Raw genomic sequence first — 16,944 nt, 5'->3', positions numbered from 1 at the left:
CCTCAGATCAGCTTATCCCAGATGCTCTCCCCGCGCCGCCATTATGATCCACTGATCTCATGTCAGAATTTAAAGCACATTGTGTCCATCTCCTCAATCTCCACCCTGTCCTCACAATGCTCAGGGTAACTGGAGAGCAACGTGATACAGGGGACCTGACAACTCAGACACAGCACATTCTCTGGTGTGTGTGAGAGAGTGAGAGAACCCCGTGTATCCGCCTCCCCATCATCCATCATAACTCCTACATCACACGGGAGGCGGAATGAAGGATTTATAGGCCGGTCGATCAATCCCTGCTTCATGTGGGAGTGAGTGAAGAATTGGGTAGGTGGGATGGATTGGGGGTTGGTGGAGGGGGGACATGGGGGTAAAGAACGACCAAATGAAGAGTGTGTGTTATCTCACAATACCTCTGATTATCATCTGTGTTGCAAATCTGTCCCCATCGTAATGACTTAGCAGTGGACAAATGAACAGAATGTTGAGAAAGAAAACACAGAGAGAGGGAAGGGAAGAGAGAGGGGTAGACTGGGAGGGGTGGGGGGGGCTCCTTCGGGAGTAGACAATGCCCCGGGTGTCATGTGACAGGCCTGTCCCCATCCCCATTCAGCTCCCAATGCCATCTGTGCTGCAGAAACTTGAGCTACTGCTACCACCTATCCATTTATTCATCCATCCCTCCATCCTTCCACCCTCCTGTCCCCATCAACACGTACCCACACAAAAAACACACTCACACATGCGCCCAAAAACACACACACACTCACATCCTGTCCCATCCTGTCTGGGACATATTTTTTTGGGTCACCTTATGTGGATGTTTGTGTGTGATTTTGGTTTGTGACGGTCAACCTCACTGCCCGTCCCGGGGACAGGGTCACACATTTCCGTCATGTCATCGATGTCCCCTTACATTTTCTCCCATTATCTCCAGTTTTACCTCTGTCCTCCCCACCCGTCATTCACAGTCTGGTGGCCGAGTGTGTGAGAGCACTTTTGTGTGCGATACACTCCATACGTGATTCGGTTGGTGCCACAGGTGGTGCGTAATGGCCACACCCAGTCATGCTGTCTGATTGCTACCTCTGTCCATACTCACAAACAACCCCCCCAACACACACACACACACACATACACACACACACACACACACACAATCTCTTCAGTCATCCCCTCTTTCTTTGTGTCCTCAGCCGTTGCTGTGATAAGAAGAGTTGTGGGAACCGCAACGAGACGCCCTCTGACCCCGTCATCATCGACAGGTAGGACCACCCCCCACAAACCATAAACCGCCCTCTCGGCTGTCACTACATCTGTTCGTATGTGGATGTGTATGCATCAGCGTGTCATCCTCCTGTGCCATCTTCTTCAACATTACCATCACCTTGATGTGTGTGTGTGTGTGTGTGTGTGTGTGTGTGTGAGTGTAGGTTCATTTTGGCTCCTGACATCTTTATTATCACCTTCATCTCTGAACCTGTCGACCTGTGTACATGAACTAATCTGTGTGAGGTGTGAGGTGCGTGTTTACCACTGTCTAGCTGAGTGGCCGCCGCTGCCACGGTGGGTGTCAGTCTGTCGCAATCCGGAACGAATAATCCAGTTCAGTCTGCAAGGACTCTACAAGGTCAACCTGCAACTCCGGCTCCAACCAGACAGCCTGTGCTGCAAATCCTGCAACATACGAACCTAAAGAAATGTTTCAGTCCAGTTTATGGCCAAGTGATAAACTTTAAAATCGCATGGGACAAGCAGACAGTGCGCAGGAAGACAGTCGTGTCAATTTTCACCAGAATCGACTCCTTCTTCTTCTCCTTCTCCAATTGTTTTATTCCTCTGCTTGTTTTAATCAAAGTCGGATGTGTTTTACGTACAGCAAAGTTTGCCAGTTTCCACCCCCAGCAGTTAAAAAGGTTTTACGGGGAATCCTTATTACACCGATTCCCGCGGTCGCCGTGTAAAACGGTCCGTAGCTACATTATAGAATTAGAACAGCAAATAAAAACAGCGTCCAACGCCGTGCAATAAATTCCATGCAGTCACCTGTTTGGGCCTTCAAGCGCATTTTTAAAAGCGATACGCATGCACTCGGAGTTGAATGAGAACAGCATTCTGGCATTGGTCCTGCAGTAAAAGTTTGTGACCGGTGCGACGCATATTCGGCTCTGATGCAAAGAGGGGGAACGTGACGCAACGCGCAAATGCGGCTGCGTTGGGCTGTCGTGACCCGGTGTGCGGAACGAGGCGGGGAACCCAGCGGACGACCGGCGCGCGGATCCGATCCAGGAAGCGCTCCGCTTTTCAACTGCCCTTAATAAAACCCACATGCATAATGAACTATGAGACAATAGTAGCCAAAGTGCCCTGGGCCTTCCTCCTCTCCTCGCCCCTCCCTCCTCTTCCCCTCGCCCTCTTCCTCCCTCTCGTTCTCTCCGCCTCGTCCCCTCAGGGCACCCAAACACAGGCCTTCTCTCTTTCACCCCGCACTCCTCTCTCCCAGGGAGAAACCGAATCCCTGCGCGGCGGGCTCTGGCGGGGGTTTGTAATGAATCATCGCCGCGGCGATGGGGAGACGGCGTAAAAGCTGCCAGGCGTTTGTTGGGCGGGGGGTTCGGTGTTTTTCGCCGTTCTGGTGCGGCTGCTGTGCCCCGCTGTCGGTGATGGTCGGGCTGGACGCGCTCCAGGCGTGACGCTGGGTCATGTGGAAGCCATTACCCACGCAGAGGGCTCCGTATTCCAGCAGGTCACGGCTCTCGCTGCCGCGCTCCTGCCTCGGTTCCCACGTCCTGCTGCGGAACGCTCTGGCGAATTTATTATGTTGGAAGCGGAGCGCTGTGAGCCGGTGAGGACGCTGCGCGTCTTTTTGGCTGGGCTCCGTGGGGAAGGAGGTGGAGGAGGAGCTCTCGGAGGGCCACTTCATGAGCCCAGGATACAGGAACACGACGGCGTGTGTGGCATGCGTGTGTATGTGTGTGGATGGCAGCTGTGTATCAGCTGTACCTCCACCTCACCACGCTTCTACACAGGCAGCGCCAACTTCATCCATATACCTGACACACGCGCACACACACACACACACACACACACTGCACCCTGTGTTTTCTGCTTCGTTGGGCCAGAAAGGGTCAGAAGTCCTGGGGGGCAGCTGGAGTCTCTCTTCCATACTCTCGCACACACACACACACACACACACACCGCACACACACCTTTCGACTCCACTGAACAAACAGCCCTTATTGCAGCATGGGCTGATGAACAGGCTGACTTGTATTGAGTGAACTGTCTCTTGTGTCGTCTTTTGGAGGAACAAAAAAAAAAAAAGACATGTCTTCTGTTTTCTTGAGGGGTGCGTTTTCAGAACATTCCTGGAACGTTCAACAGAAGAATAGTTTGTGTGTCCAAAAAAAAGTGTGTGTCTCCTGGACTGTGGATCTTAAGATGTGCGTTACTTGTCCTGAATACCCGTCGCCCACTTTCTATACCCACTTTCTATACCTGCCGGATCTGAAGGCAGTGAGGAAGGTGGAAATTTTAATATGATGGTATAATGCATCTCCATCTTTCTTTCTCCTTCTCTCTCCCAGTCACATGGTACTGCAGCACCGGAAACTGGGTCATGTGAAAGAAAGAGAGAGAGAGAGAGAGAGAGAAAAGAAGAATGAAAAATAACCTCATTTTGGTGTGAATGTGTTCCCTTTTTTCCCCCCGCCCCGTGTCCCTAACAAACAAACAGCTTGGTCGATTATACCGTCTCAATTACGATTTATTATTTCCCCCGAATACATAATAAAAAATAACAACAGCGACTTCTATCTCTTTCCTTGAAGTTATTTAGTTCAATAAATAAGGGCTAATTAGCGTGCTCTTGTTTCAAAGACCTGATTCGATTTCACTGCAGTAATTAGCCCGGCTAGCGCTAATTCACTTGGCTGAGCTATGAGAGCGCAGCGCTAATTAGCTTTCTCTCCCCAAGACACAGGGATCGACCACAGCAAATCCCACACAATGCAAAAAATACTAATGATCCCTTATTATGCCGTTAAAAGAACAAATCTCAGATTTATTGTGGTTTATTTGTCCCACACGGTCCCACAATTGTAAACACACAGGGCCGCTGGACGCATTCATTAGGAAGCAGCGAGGACGAACACACCAAGCTTCAGGTGGCGTGTAGACGTCAGATGAGGACTTATCTCACCATGTGTCTGAGTGTGTGTGTTTTTTGTGTTTCTTTGTGTTTTTGTGTGTTGCCTTTGTGTGTGTGTGTGTATTTACTGTCTGCATGCACATCTGTGCATTTTATTTGTTTTAGTGTGTTGTGCCTGTGTTGGTGTAATGTCAGTAGTTTATGTTTGTATGTTGCATATGTGTGTAATATTGGGTTTGACTGTGTGTTAGTATTGTGTATGTACCCTGTGTGTATGTATGATTGTATAAATGCTGCAAGTGGCATGTGTATATATGTGTGAGTATGGATATATGTGTGTGTTTAGTTGCAGCATTAGAGAACGTTGTCCCCCCGCTCTGACATATGGTCCCTCTGTCCCTCAGTGCCCCAGTGAGATTATTTCAAACAGCTCATTGACACAAAGACTCTCTGACATCTTATAGACGCCTCTTCACTTTCAACCCCATCTCTCCCCTCGACTGGTGTTTTAATCGGCCTCTCAAATCAGTCCTTCTTATCCCGTCACACACATCTACTCAGTCTCTCTCACACACACACACACACACACACACACACATCCCACCACTTATGCTCTATTGAGGACCTTCATTGTCTACTTAAGACCCCCCTGCATTTTTGTTTTGATGTATAGAAGGCCCTGAGGAGAGTGTAAACATCTCAGCCCAGCAGCACTGGGTTGTGTGTGTGTGTATGTGTGTGTGTGTGTGAGTGTGTGTTCAGTGAATTGGTGTGGATTGAAATTTGAGCTGTTAGAGTATCAATATATTATCTGTTGATAAAGTTGAGCTTTATTGTCATTTCAGCTACATTCATGTTAGACAGTAATTAGTGAATCCTAATTAGTTTCTTCTGAAACAGGAGCTTTGTGTTCTTGACCATCTCCACACAAGATCCGTCAATGTTCAGTGGGGAGCGATCCCTCCGTTCTTTTGAAGTCAACAATCAGAGTTTTCCTCATGTCCGCCGTGGTTAGACACAGCACCTGATCCCTGGGAAGAGAGTTGGATTTCCTCGCAGTCACGGTGTTCTGTGTGTTGAATCGTGCATAGAAGTCATTCAGCGCATCAGGTAGGGAGAGGTCACAGTCACAGGCAGAGTAGTCCTGTAGTCTGTGGCGGCCTGGATGCCCTGTCACATGCGGCGTGTGTCTCCGCTGTCCTGGAGATGGCTGTGGATTTTCTGCCCGTGTGCAGGCTTTGCTGCTCTAATGGCCTGAGACAGTTTGGTCCTCGCAGTTCTTAGGGCCACCGTGACACCCTTTTTGAATGCAGCGTCTCGAGTTTTGAGCAGTTCACATACCTCTGCAGTCATCCACAGCTTCTGGTTTGATCTTGTGGAGATGGACTTGAAGTCTGAAACATCATCAGTGCATTTGCAGATGTAGATGTAGACTGATGTTGTGTACTCCTCGAAGTTGATGGTGTTGTTGGTTGCAGGCTCCCTGAACATTTGTAAGTCAGTGTATTCAAAACAGTCTTGAAGAGCATAGATGGCTCCTGCTGGCCAGGTTCTCATCTGCTTCAGAAACAGATCTCATCTGCTTCTGTGGAGCATTTGTGCAGTATTGACTTGGTCAGGTAGAGAGAGTGTGTATTTCAGGAATCATGAGAGAATCTGAGTCAAATGAATAAGTCAATACGTCAGAGAGCTTCATCTCAAGATGTCTAAAATGAACGGATTTTGTCTTTGTTATGACCAATGGTAATAATGCGGTATTGTATGTGTTATAAATATGTTACTACCGTTCTTTAAAAACCACCTAAAATTTATATTGGTAACCAATGGCACAAATTTACTCTCTTCCATTAAGCAAAAACTTATGTCAGCATCTGTAGGAAAGAGGCAGATTTGGGATGAACTGCACAGCTCCTCTCTGCGCAGAAGCACTGCACCATCCCGCTGCATGCTGGGAGATGTCAGGCTGTCAGGAGCCCTGCTGAAAATGGAATGTGAGAGGTTCCCGTGGATACCGTGGGACTTCCTGTACATGACCCCTCCCCGACATCCCTCGCCAACCAGTTCTCAGCTTCCTAAGAAAGTTCTCCTCTCAACATCTGGATTTCTGCAGCACTAATCAAAACAAAACTGGGATATGTGTGTGTGTTTGTGTGTGTGAGAGAACGAGAGAAAGAAAGTGTGTGAATGTTATGTCCTTTGGGGTGTGTAGGGCAGCAGTGAAGTCAATGGCAGCAACTCGAAATAGGCCATTTTGCCCCCTTGCTAAATGTTTAATGTGTGGATTTGGCTGTTGAGTAAAGAGCAGCACAGGACTGAACATGGAAATCAGTGTGTGTGTGAGACTGTGTGTGTGTAAACTCACAACTTCATAGAAAGTGCTGTAAGTGTGTATGCGATTAATGCCTTTTCAGCTCATGACTCGATACTGTTGTGGCCAGTGTAAGATCTTTCCTTATCAGGTTGGTGAGCCATTGTGCCTCAATTAAAATGACCAGTAGTACAGGCAGAAAAATCAAAGATGCTGAGAGAAAAAGGGGAGAATATTGATAATAGTAAGACAGTCAGCCTGTGGATCAGACAGGGAGACCTGGCTTGTCTGGACTCCTGTCTGTGTGTGGGGCACAAGGCTGTCATCACCGGTTGTCTCGGTGACAGGGGCTTTTGTGGCTTTTGCGTGTGGCCGCTTTAATCCGCTACAGCGAAAGGGCTGATCAGACGCCGTCGACCTCCAGCTCTCCAAGTTAATATAGGGTTAACAATATGCTGTTCTCCCCAGCAATCCTATCACGCGCCTGGCTGACCTCAAAAGAGGAGTGCCCATTCGCCCGTAAGTGTGTGTGTGTGTGCGTGTGTGTATCTGTGTCCTCCTTTTTCTCACCTCTCACTCTCCATCTCCCTTGCTTTCTCTGTTGCTTTTAATTCAATTCTGTTTTCACACTCTTTTTGTGCTCTTCTATCCTTCTCAGTACCCCCCCCCCCCCCCAAAAAAAAAAAAAAACAAAAAAAAACCCACATCTATCTATCCCTGCCTTACACACTCACCCAAAATTCATATTCAAATTATTTGTTGAGTCAATTTTGGCAAAATCCCTACAGCACTGCAGGTAAATGATATATGATAATACATATAATAAAGATTATGCTATATATTAGGAGGAGGTGCAGAATTCAGATATTCACACTGCCTGTCTTTCTATCTGTTTGTCTGTCTGCCTCTTTCGCTCTCTCTTTTTGCTGAGCCTGTCTCTCCCTTCTCCCTGTTGTCTTCTTGCCCCCCCCCAGAGCTACCTACCACACAGCTCTGTGGAGTGTGTGTGTGTGTGTGTTGTGTGTAAAGCAGTTTAGTGGGAGGGCGTGTGTGTGTGAGAGAGAAGTAGAAAAGCCCTGGCTGAGATAAAGCTGGGGGCAGGCGAGCGGGGAGTCCTGTCAATCAAAAGCCTCGCAGCCGACCTGTCAATCACCCGCTCAATCAGCACTCTGTTCTCCGGCATTGTTCAGAACGAGGCTGTGGGAGAGAGGGAGTGTGTGTGTGTCTGAGGATATATATGTGTGAGACAGTATGAAGGTCTATGACAGTGTGTGTTTTGCTTTATGAAAGTATTCTCCTCTTATTTTTGTACTGTAGGCAGCCTCAGTTGAAGTTATTAATATCCATAGTGATGTCTTCACTGAGACTCTCTTCATTTTCAATGTTTTAGTTTGTGCTTTTTCCTGGTTTAAGCCATTCAAGAGGTAAATAAAGCCACTGTATGGTAATTATACCTCTAGTTTACCATCATATACATCAGTTACAATAAGTCCAAAAGTGAGAATTACATTTTAATTTTTTTATTATTTATTCTACTAATTTATTTTATTAATCATATCTGTCAAATGTGAGGCACCAGATCAGATCAACAGATTACATTATAGTCTCACATTATACTGGGATAAAAGGGTTTTGCAGAAACATCATTCTGAATGCAGGAATATTAAAAGGAAAATGTCATTGCTCACAGTAACAATAAAGACTTTAATGACTAAACATTATAACATTTTCTGTAGTTGTCTCAGTCTTTTGAGCCCCACTTATGTGGATGCATTAGAGGCCATATGCTGCCCCCCACACTGCTCTGTCTTACTAGTACCCCCCAGGCGAGAAGGTGGTCATGGTAAGAGAAGATGAAAAAGATCATAAAATATGGATGGAGGGGCGTTGTGAGACCCCCTCCACGCACAGAATCCTAAATCCATGCTGTCACCTGCACACAGTGTATTATCTATGCATGGCACCTCTCCCCCTCAGAGGGAAGATATATGTCCGTATAGATCTATATACACGGCCCAGACAGGGAACAGGAACAATTAAGTCTGTTATCCGGATCAGGTGACTCACTGATGTTCACAGAATGAACCTCTGGATATCAGGTCACTTGCAGGTCTGAAAGCCTTTAACCTTTTTTTAATGTACAGGCTGTGTGGTGCTAAATGCTTTAGCTAATGTGTGTATGTTTGTCTGTGTGTGAGAGTAGGTGTCCCTCATTCCCACGCCATTCACGGCCGTACGTCCGCTGGGAATAAGAGGTGGTTTATTTTATCAGATGACGAGCAGGGAACTTGGTTTCAGATTGCTGTTGAGGTGAGGTGTGGAGAAAATATGTGTGTGTGTGTTGGTCTGATGAGCGGAATTTCCTGCTAAGTGAATATTTTTTGGAACTGAGAGTAGCAGACAGGAAAGGCCCCTCCCTGGGAATTGACGTCACTTCCTGTGTTAGGACTGCAATGGCATGCAGGTGTGAGTGAGAGGAGGGGGTGGTGAAGTGATACGCTCATTGATATGTTGCTTTGTGTGTGTGTGTGTGTGTGTTTCATGCAGACTGGTTGGCTTTTCACAGATGTCCAACATTTACAGAATGTATTAATTTAACAGCATATGAATGAAATGGTATAGGGGTCAGTATCAGTGATTCTGAGAAGCTTCTTCCCCCTGAAAAAGCACATGTACATAATCATGGGTGCGCGCGCACACACACACACACACACACACACACACCTGGGGCCTCACTAATCTCATTAACTGTCATCCGCAGTTTGAAATCACAGAACACTGTGTCCCTCTGCTGACTTCACAACTAGCACACACACCAAAAAACGGCACATCTGAATCTATATAGTACAAAATCCCATGCTGCTCTCCAGCACACGGGATCGGGATCGTTTTTCTTGCCACAGCATTAATAACAAAATACAAATGTCTTATATAAGATGAATGCATTTAAAAGAACACATAAGGTTGGGCGTGTGTGTCTCCTCTAGTAATTACTCTGCGCCCTGCAATTCTGTACCTGCGCTGTTAAAATATCTCCGGATTTGGTGGCGACCCGGCAGCCCCCGTTACCATGTGAGTCAGGAAGCTGTTGTTCTGCGCAGAATATAGTGATGCCTATAATTGAATTATTTATTTATGTATTATGTATTAAATCCTAAAGCACTCTTTATCCACCCTGTGTTCCAGCCGCGCTCTGGGGGCCATTGTTGTGTTTCGATTCCACTTCCTGCGGGGAAAGGTCACGCCGCGCTCCACGACGGGCTGAATAATTCATACCATTGACTTTGTGTCAGCGCTCACCACCAACCGTTCTCTGTGTGTGTGTATGTGTGTGTGTGTGTGTGCATGTTTGTGAGTGAGGAAGAAAAGAAAGAGAGAGGCAACGGGATGTTTTATTCATTTATCTCATTTGGGATCCCTACCAGCACCTGTTTCTACCATTATACACTCCAACATTTACATTCAATGCTAATTCACTTTAACTGTGAGATCCCCCCAACACACACACCCAACATGCTCCCTACCTAATTCCACCCCAAGCAGAGGTCCAGAGGGGTTGTCTGCACCCATACTCCAGAGGGCACGACCTCATTTCCCAGGTATCCACGCTGCTGCTAAGGTCCCTTTAGCTAAATTGGCTCCTGTCTATTTCTGGGGTAAATTAGCGCGGCGGCTATTTCCGAGGGTCCATCTATTTATCGAAATGTTTTGGCATGCCTGGCACCGTGGAGGTGACATGCGAGGCCATTGTGGAAAGCGTTCGGTGTTAATTTGTGTGTGTGTGTCTGGAGAGGGCCCTGGGGGTGTATTTGGATGTGGAGACGCCGGAGATCTCCAGGGCTTCGCCACCGACAGTTTACAAAGCGCCAGGCGTGGGGCTTCAGTGTGGAGGCAACGGCCTTGCCACAGGCTACGTTCCATACAGATGTGCCCTCCTTTCCACCCCCTGCACCCCTCATTTCTTCCCTCGTCTCTCCCAACTCCACTTCAGTCCGACATCTCTGAAATTAGCCTCTCTGCTTCCTGAAAAGGTGTGCGTGTGTGTGTGTGTGTATGAATGAGAGTGTGTGTGTACGTGTGTGTGTCTGTTAGATGGTTGGATCTGGGTCATGTTCTCTGTGCTGTTTCACTGGCGCTTTGTCCAACGGTGAGAGACACTTCTATCATACCGAATATGCAACGGCCGACACAACTGCGCATATAAGATTTCCCACAAACTGTAAAAATGACCCCAGGCAAGACTATTCAATCATGCACTGGTGCAGTAAAGTACTGTAATGGTACTATTTTTGAAATCTGCACTATGCTGTGTGAAATCTGATCTGAATAATTGCTCTAGGTGCACCAAGCAAACTTTAAACTGATGAGCCACATCATGAGCCTATTCCCAATGGGTCTTGTCTACAATGGCAAGGAGAATAAGGATGCTTATGTCCAACAAATGAAAGATTACATCTCTGTATCATGTTTGTGATGTCTGCTGTGTGTAATGGGTATTACGTTTAAAGCACGTGTAACCTATTAACAGGATGAGGAAGCAGGCTGCATGAGAGCTGTCAATCTTGCAATTTATAAACACTTTAATAAAACACTTTATGAAATTTTGTCTTTTGGCCGTTGGGAATAATTGCACACCGACAACATGGGCTGGTCAGGTTGCATCGGGTCTGTATAGTTTAATACCAGCATTTCCTCACATCTACTGAGCGATCGTCACCCCCGTGGACAGGCGCTGGCTCTCCGGGAGGTGGAGGTGGTTGAAGTAGCCTCTTGCTTGGTGTTGAAGCTGTGGTTTGGGAGGTCTCAGCCTCTGGGTGCGCCGTTCACAGAGACACTTTATATCCTCCGGGCTATTAGCACAACTACCCCGCCACCGCCCCCACCGGCTCTGACCTCAGAGCGCAGGCTGCCATGAATGGAGGCGCTGTGCGCCCCCCCTCCCACAGCGCAACCGCTGCCACCCTGAGCCACGGCCGTTCGGGCCGGCCTCGCCGCGTCCAGCCGCGTTTCATTAGCAGTGTCATTAAAGAGAAAACGGACACTGTTTCCCACAGTGGAAACTCCCGCGGGCTTCTCTCAAAGGAAAGATTCAGTCTGGACCCGGCCAGTCCTCCCAGTTTAATGGACGCCTGCAATTTTGCCTAATCGAAGGTGTGTGTGCGCGAGCATAATTTCTCTTGTGCAACACCTCTCACATATGCACCCGCCTGTGGCACGTTGACACCACCGAGCCAGCGCGCTTGGCACCGACGGATCATCTTCTTTCCCTTGATGCAGATGGGCTTTTGAAAGGTGCCGTCAGTGAGCGCAGTGAGGACGAGGCTGGTCGCGAGAGGAGACGCGTGGTTGCCAGGCCCCTGCAGCCTTCTGAGTGGCAGCGTAGGTGTCTGGGGCCGGTGACTGTCAGCGTGTGGCCACTGGACGATGAAGCACACCACTTTACAAACCCCTTCCTCACCATAAAATATAAAAAATAAAAAAAAACTGAGCCGATTACTTAACTGAAATCCTCTGGGAACGTTCGCGTGATTTATGAGCATCAACAATAGATTCCCCCTAATCCGTTTTTACACATAATCCTCCAAATGAAGGTGTCTTTTTTGTATTTCTTTTCCACCGTGGGTAATTACGGTACTCACTTCATGGCGTTTACTCTCTTCCCGGAGTGGTGGAACGTAAACAACACCTGTCTATTATCTTCGGAAGGCGGCGTTGTCTGTTGCGGAGCGTGACGTGTGTGAGGAGTAGCTGCGTTGAGGGGCTCCTTGCGTGGATTGGCGGAGGAAGAAGCGATTCGGCGGCGTCTGGATTATTGGCAGAGCCCCGGGTGTGTGTGTGTGTGTGTGTGTGTGTGTTGGGCTGCCTGGAGCTGGTGCCGTGTGTTTCAGCCCTGAAGCGTCTCTCTCTGACTCCTGCTTTCTGTATTTTTATTCTTTTTTTTTTTGGTATCGCTCTTCCTTCTTTTATTTTGTGTTTTGAAGTGGAGGGGGGGAGGCTGCTGGGCCCAGGGGGACAGTGGGGGAGCTGTGATTGACAGTTGGAGTGTTTGCCTGTTTTTCAAACTGTCACTCTGCGCCGGACCTCTGCCTCATGTGAATTCCTCCTTCTCCTCCTCAAAAAAAAAAAAAAAGGAAAAAAGAAAGCGGAAAGAAAGAGTAGTGCTTTTTAAATCCACCGCGACTGCCTGGCACTCGTTCACCCGCTTCCCAGTCGACCCGACGGCAGAATTCCCTTCAGCGAAGCTTTAAAACTTCCCGGTTACAATAACTGGGTACGAAGCGGCGGTTGCGGAGCACGAGGAGGCTGTTGATGTTTACTCTGGCGTTGTGGAGTGCGTCAGGTAACGCGTCAGCACTCTGGCGGGAGGGGTTGGGGTGATGGGGGGGTTGGGGGGTGCAGCCATGGACACCTTCATTATTAATGTTGGTGAGCAAATAAAAGCGCAAACCCTGTCACATTTAACGGATGGCTACGTCCAGAACCAACAACTCATCCTGGGGGGGGGGGGGACGCTGGACTGGAGCCTCCAGGATGAGGAATACGAGTATATATGTTTTTATGTGTGTGTGTGTGTGTGTGTGTGTGTGTGTGTAAAAGAAGCTTCTTGCAAAGAAAGACAGACTAAAGCACCCTCTCGCCTTGTAATTTTCAAACAGGGACATGCAGACAGACATCACCCCACAGACAACGGTGAGGTCAGCCGACTCCCCTGCGTGACATAATTAGACAGTTTAGCTGGTTGTCTGAGGCGACTCAAAATCAAGTTAAAGTATTTTGGGCTGCATTGTTCCGGGTGGCTTTTGTGGACGCCCGCATTTGCTTGTTGTGCCTCGGTGTTGCAAGGAGAAGCTTCGCCGCTGTTACCTCTTATGGGTGCTGATGCGATTCATTTCCCCGGCCATTCCTCTATGAGAGGTGGAGGGTGGGCGACTCGATCCGTAATGAGGCCGCAGGCTCCTGGGTGGAGGGAGGAGTAAGGGGGGGTGGAGCGCGAGGCTTCCCCGTCAGCCCGTCTGGGCCACAAAGCCACTGGGTAATTAGCTAGAGAGGGACAGCGTCCCCCCCAGTCAGAAGCAGCAGAATCTCTGTCTCTGTCAGCCCTTCATATACCTCACCTAGTCTCACACACACACACACATACACACACACACACACTGTTCTCCAACTTTTTATAAGCTGGGTGGGAAACGCACCCAAACACCCTGATATGTGTCATCATTGTCATCAATATTTCCAGCTTTTCTGGCACGGCGTAGCGGGGCCAGCGGCCCAAAAGGGCATGTTCATGCACCCATGTCAGGCGGCATTCTTAGTTCTTTTTGTTTTCAATAAAATATTTATGTTATTGATGTATTAACAGGAACGTCAACACCGATATCATATTTTCATTTTAAAAAGCGCCTCAAACATGGAACACTGTAAGTGTATATGACAATGTTGGACTGATGATATGGATTTAGATATCACAATGATTGCTTTGTTCCCCCTGAATTGACTTGCTAGTAAATATTGCTGGGTGCTAATAAAGCCTCTATTCTGAAAAGCATGGCACATTTTTAGCTGTTTTTAGCGCCTCCTTGGCGTAACGTATCTCACTTGTTTGGCTGCAAGTCACATTGTTATGAGACGGGAGAATAAATAAAGCGCCGCTCCTCAAATTACCCATCAGGCCTGTGGTGACCACTCTCTATATCGGGTGCGTTCCAGCAAAGTGTGGATCATTGGCTCGGGAAAAAGCGCCGCCACCGCACTCTTTCATTTGTCTCCCTGCATTTATTTTTTACTTTGAATCTTTTGTTCTGCTCTGGTCTTGTCGGATGAACCACAAATGAGTAGCGTCACCACTGCCCCGCCACTGCAGACTGGTTATTTGGGGTGACTGTTTCAGGGTTGAACATGGCAGGGCGCGCACGGAAGAGTGAAAGAGAAGTCGGAGAGGGAAGGTGCCCTGATATGAAAGCAGAGCAGAGCGTTTTTTTGGACGCTCAGTCAACGTGCCCGTATGTCTCCACTCCAAGGCCAAAATAATGATGCTCAGCTCATCGTTAATGGACTCACGGTGACTCACGGCGAGCTGGAGGTATCGTGGGTTGGAGTGAAAACATTCTGGTGGGGGGAACTCCAGTGCACAGAATAAAACAGTGAGGCAATAGAAAAGCTTGAGAAGCAACACGCAAATTTAATAAAATTCTACATTTAGTGAGACCTGGGTTCAAGCCCCAACAGACCAACAGATAAGCACTAAAAGAGAAACCATTTTTGCAATGTAGTTCATGAAGAGGTAACAAAGGACTAGCAAACCTCAGAAAACCTCAAGCAATCAGATTGCCAGAACGAGGCGACTTCACATGCTTTGTGAAATAAAAGCTTGAGGTAAACCTGTTTGGTGTTTCGGGAAGTGGAACGATTTCATGTATTTGGCGAACGGTTTAGTGCGGAGTACCAGGGCGTTTCCTGGCCAACAACCCCAGGAGATGGGACAAGGCACTGCAACATTCTGAGAGGTCATTTCCTGTCCGGAGTGTTCCAGGAAGAGCTCCTCCGCGTCCCGCCGAGCTCGCCATTGTTGTCCCACCCCCCATGCCGCTACGGCCCTAAAGATCGATGTCCTAAGCCACCATGGGGTGGTGTCCGGCAGTATACTGCAGTCGCCCTAAAGTCAACAAACAACGGCACGGACACGCTTATACACACACAATGCTGGCATTAGCGTTTGCATAAACAGGATCAAACCTGTAACCGCCAATGACCTACAAGCGCGCACTCCATAACAGGTGTACAATAGCAGCAGAGATTTGGGGAGTTCCAAACGCACACCTCAGTGTTAGCAGCACCAGCTTAATTGGCTGAAAAGTGATAAAACTGTCTGAACATGTGCATCTCACCAAACAAACCAAAAAAAATTAGCACCATCACTTTCACAGAAATGCTGTGCTCTCACCTGCAGCTGAAACTGAGAAAGAGGCTCAGCCATGAGATTTCAGAGGCTGCATGTTAAACAGGGGCAGGATTGGTGGAGTTTTTAATTGGTCCTCTCACCATCTGAATTAATGAAATCAAACGGAAACTACAGATGTCTTCTGATCATGCACTTCTACTTTCTGAATTTGATTAAGGAATTCATTGTATTGTTCCTCACACACACACACACACACACACACATACACACATACACTCAGTCTAATGGCGCAACATACAATAATAAAATAATAATTATGACAAGGTAACAAAAATTTGCATATTAATATAGTTGTCTTGAAAAATAACTGCAGTGCAAAATATGCATTAAGTGAGTAGCAGGAACTGAAATATGTTTGCTGTGTATATAATAACATATATTAAATATGTTCACTATGTATATATTATAATAATGAGATATTAACATATTAATGACTGGTTTATGTATACATAGTAAGTATAAAATGGGCTTAATACTAACTCATTTACAAATATTATATGCAAATTTAATTAACATTTTTTTAAATTGTTAATAGTCAATAGTCAAAAATAGTTCTGTTTCAATCTGTTTCTCTTCACTTATATAGAGGACACAGTTCACAGAAACCAAATGGAGTAAATTTCAATAACGTGATAACGTTATTACTGGTGCAGTAATCGCCTAATTCAACATGATGATGAAGGCTGGATGTGGCGTTTGATAATGACAGTGGAACCGGCTTTGATGAACATGGAAACGATGTGAGGCAGAGCTGCATATTTTTTCATCTGTGACAGTTTGGGAGTACATCACAGATGGCATATTGCACCTCGCTTTCTCTCTCCTCCGCTCGCGTCGCACCGCTCCCTCGTCTGCCAAGGCGGCAGTGGGCATCCCACACCTCAGCAGCAGGGTGCCCGGCACTCAGGAGATTGCGAGAGATTTGTGTGGTCCACTTCTACCGGCACGCCGTGCAATGCACACACTCACAAACACTCGGGCAAAGAGGCTTATGCAAATCTACACGAAAGATTAAGGATAAGACGGCTCTAAACCAATTTGTAATATGAAGGATTTGGCGGGTATATTCTCTGTGATGGAGTTATCGCTGCCTTTTCTTTAACATTTGGAAGCTAATGGCGGTGTTATGGTTGAAAAGTGCTTGCGGTTTTTGTCCTTATGGGATTGACTCCTTGTCAGGCAAGATAGTTTTGCCTTACATATTTTTTTTTACTATACAAATCCATTAAAATGAAAGGACACCACATTATTTTGGTATTTGCTATGGCAAGAAGCTAGCCTTTCCTTGTTTGTGGAATTATTACCGCATTAATGGCCCTGTTAATGGAGTATCGGAGGGTGTGTGGCAGGTAGTGTGTGTGCGTGTAAGTGTGTGGTTGACCCCGGTACAGCTTCTCGGGTTTGTAAATGATTGAGATGAAATGGCACATGTAGTCTCCCCCTCGGCCTCCTGATCATTAAAATGAAAGCACACGCTCCCTCTCTTCTTCTCGGCGGAGGGAAGGCGCGGGGGCTGCCGAAGGAGGA

The 16,944-nt window shown here is 47.3% G+C and overlaps 1 protein-coding gene across 2 annotated transcripts in view; it reads left to right on the top strand.

The window, feature by feature from the left end:
* ebf1b (EBF transcription factor 1b) overlaps positions 1–16,944 on the top strand; it is a 107,518-nt gene that overhangs the window by 10,189 nt on the left and 80,385 nt on the right. For both annotated transcript variants that reach the window (XM_028983210.1, XM_028983209.1), the window contains exon 6: positions 1,197–1,265. In XM_028983210.1, coding sequence (XP_028839043.1) covers positions 1,197–1,265 — 69 coding nt within the window. The remainder of the gene's footprint in view (positions 1–1,196; positions 1,266–16,944) is intronic.

Source organism: Denticeps clupeoides, chromosome 6 (assembly GCF_900700375.1).
Source record: "Denticeps clupeoides chromosome 6, fDenClu1.1, whole genome shotgun sequence".
Classification (NCBI taxonomy): Eukaryota; Metazoa; Chordata; class Actinopteri; order Clupeiformes; family Denticipitidae; genus Denticeps; species Denticeps clupeoides.
The sequence above is the reverse complement of the archived record's forward strand: the minus strand, read 5'-3'. Positions and strand labels throughout refer to the sequence as shown.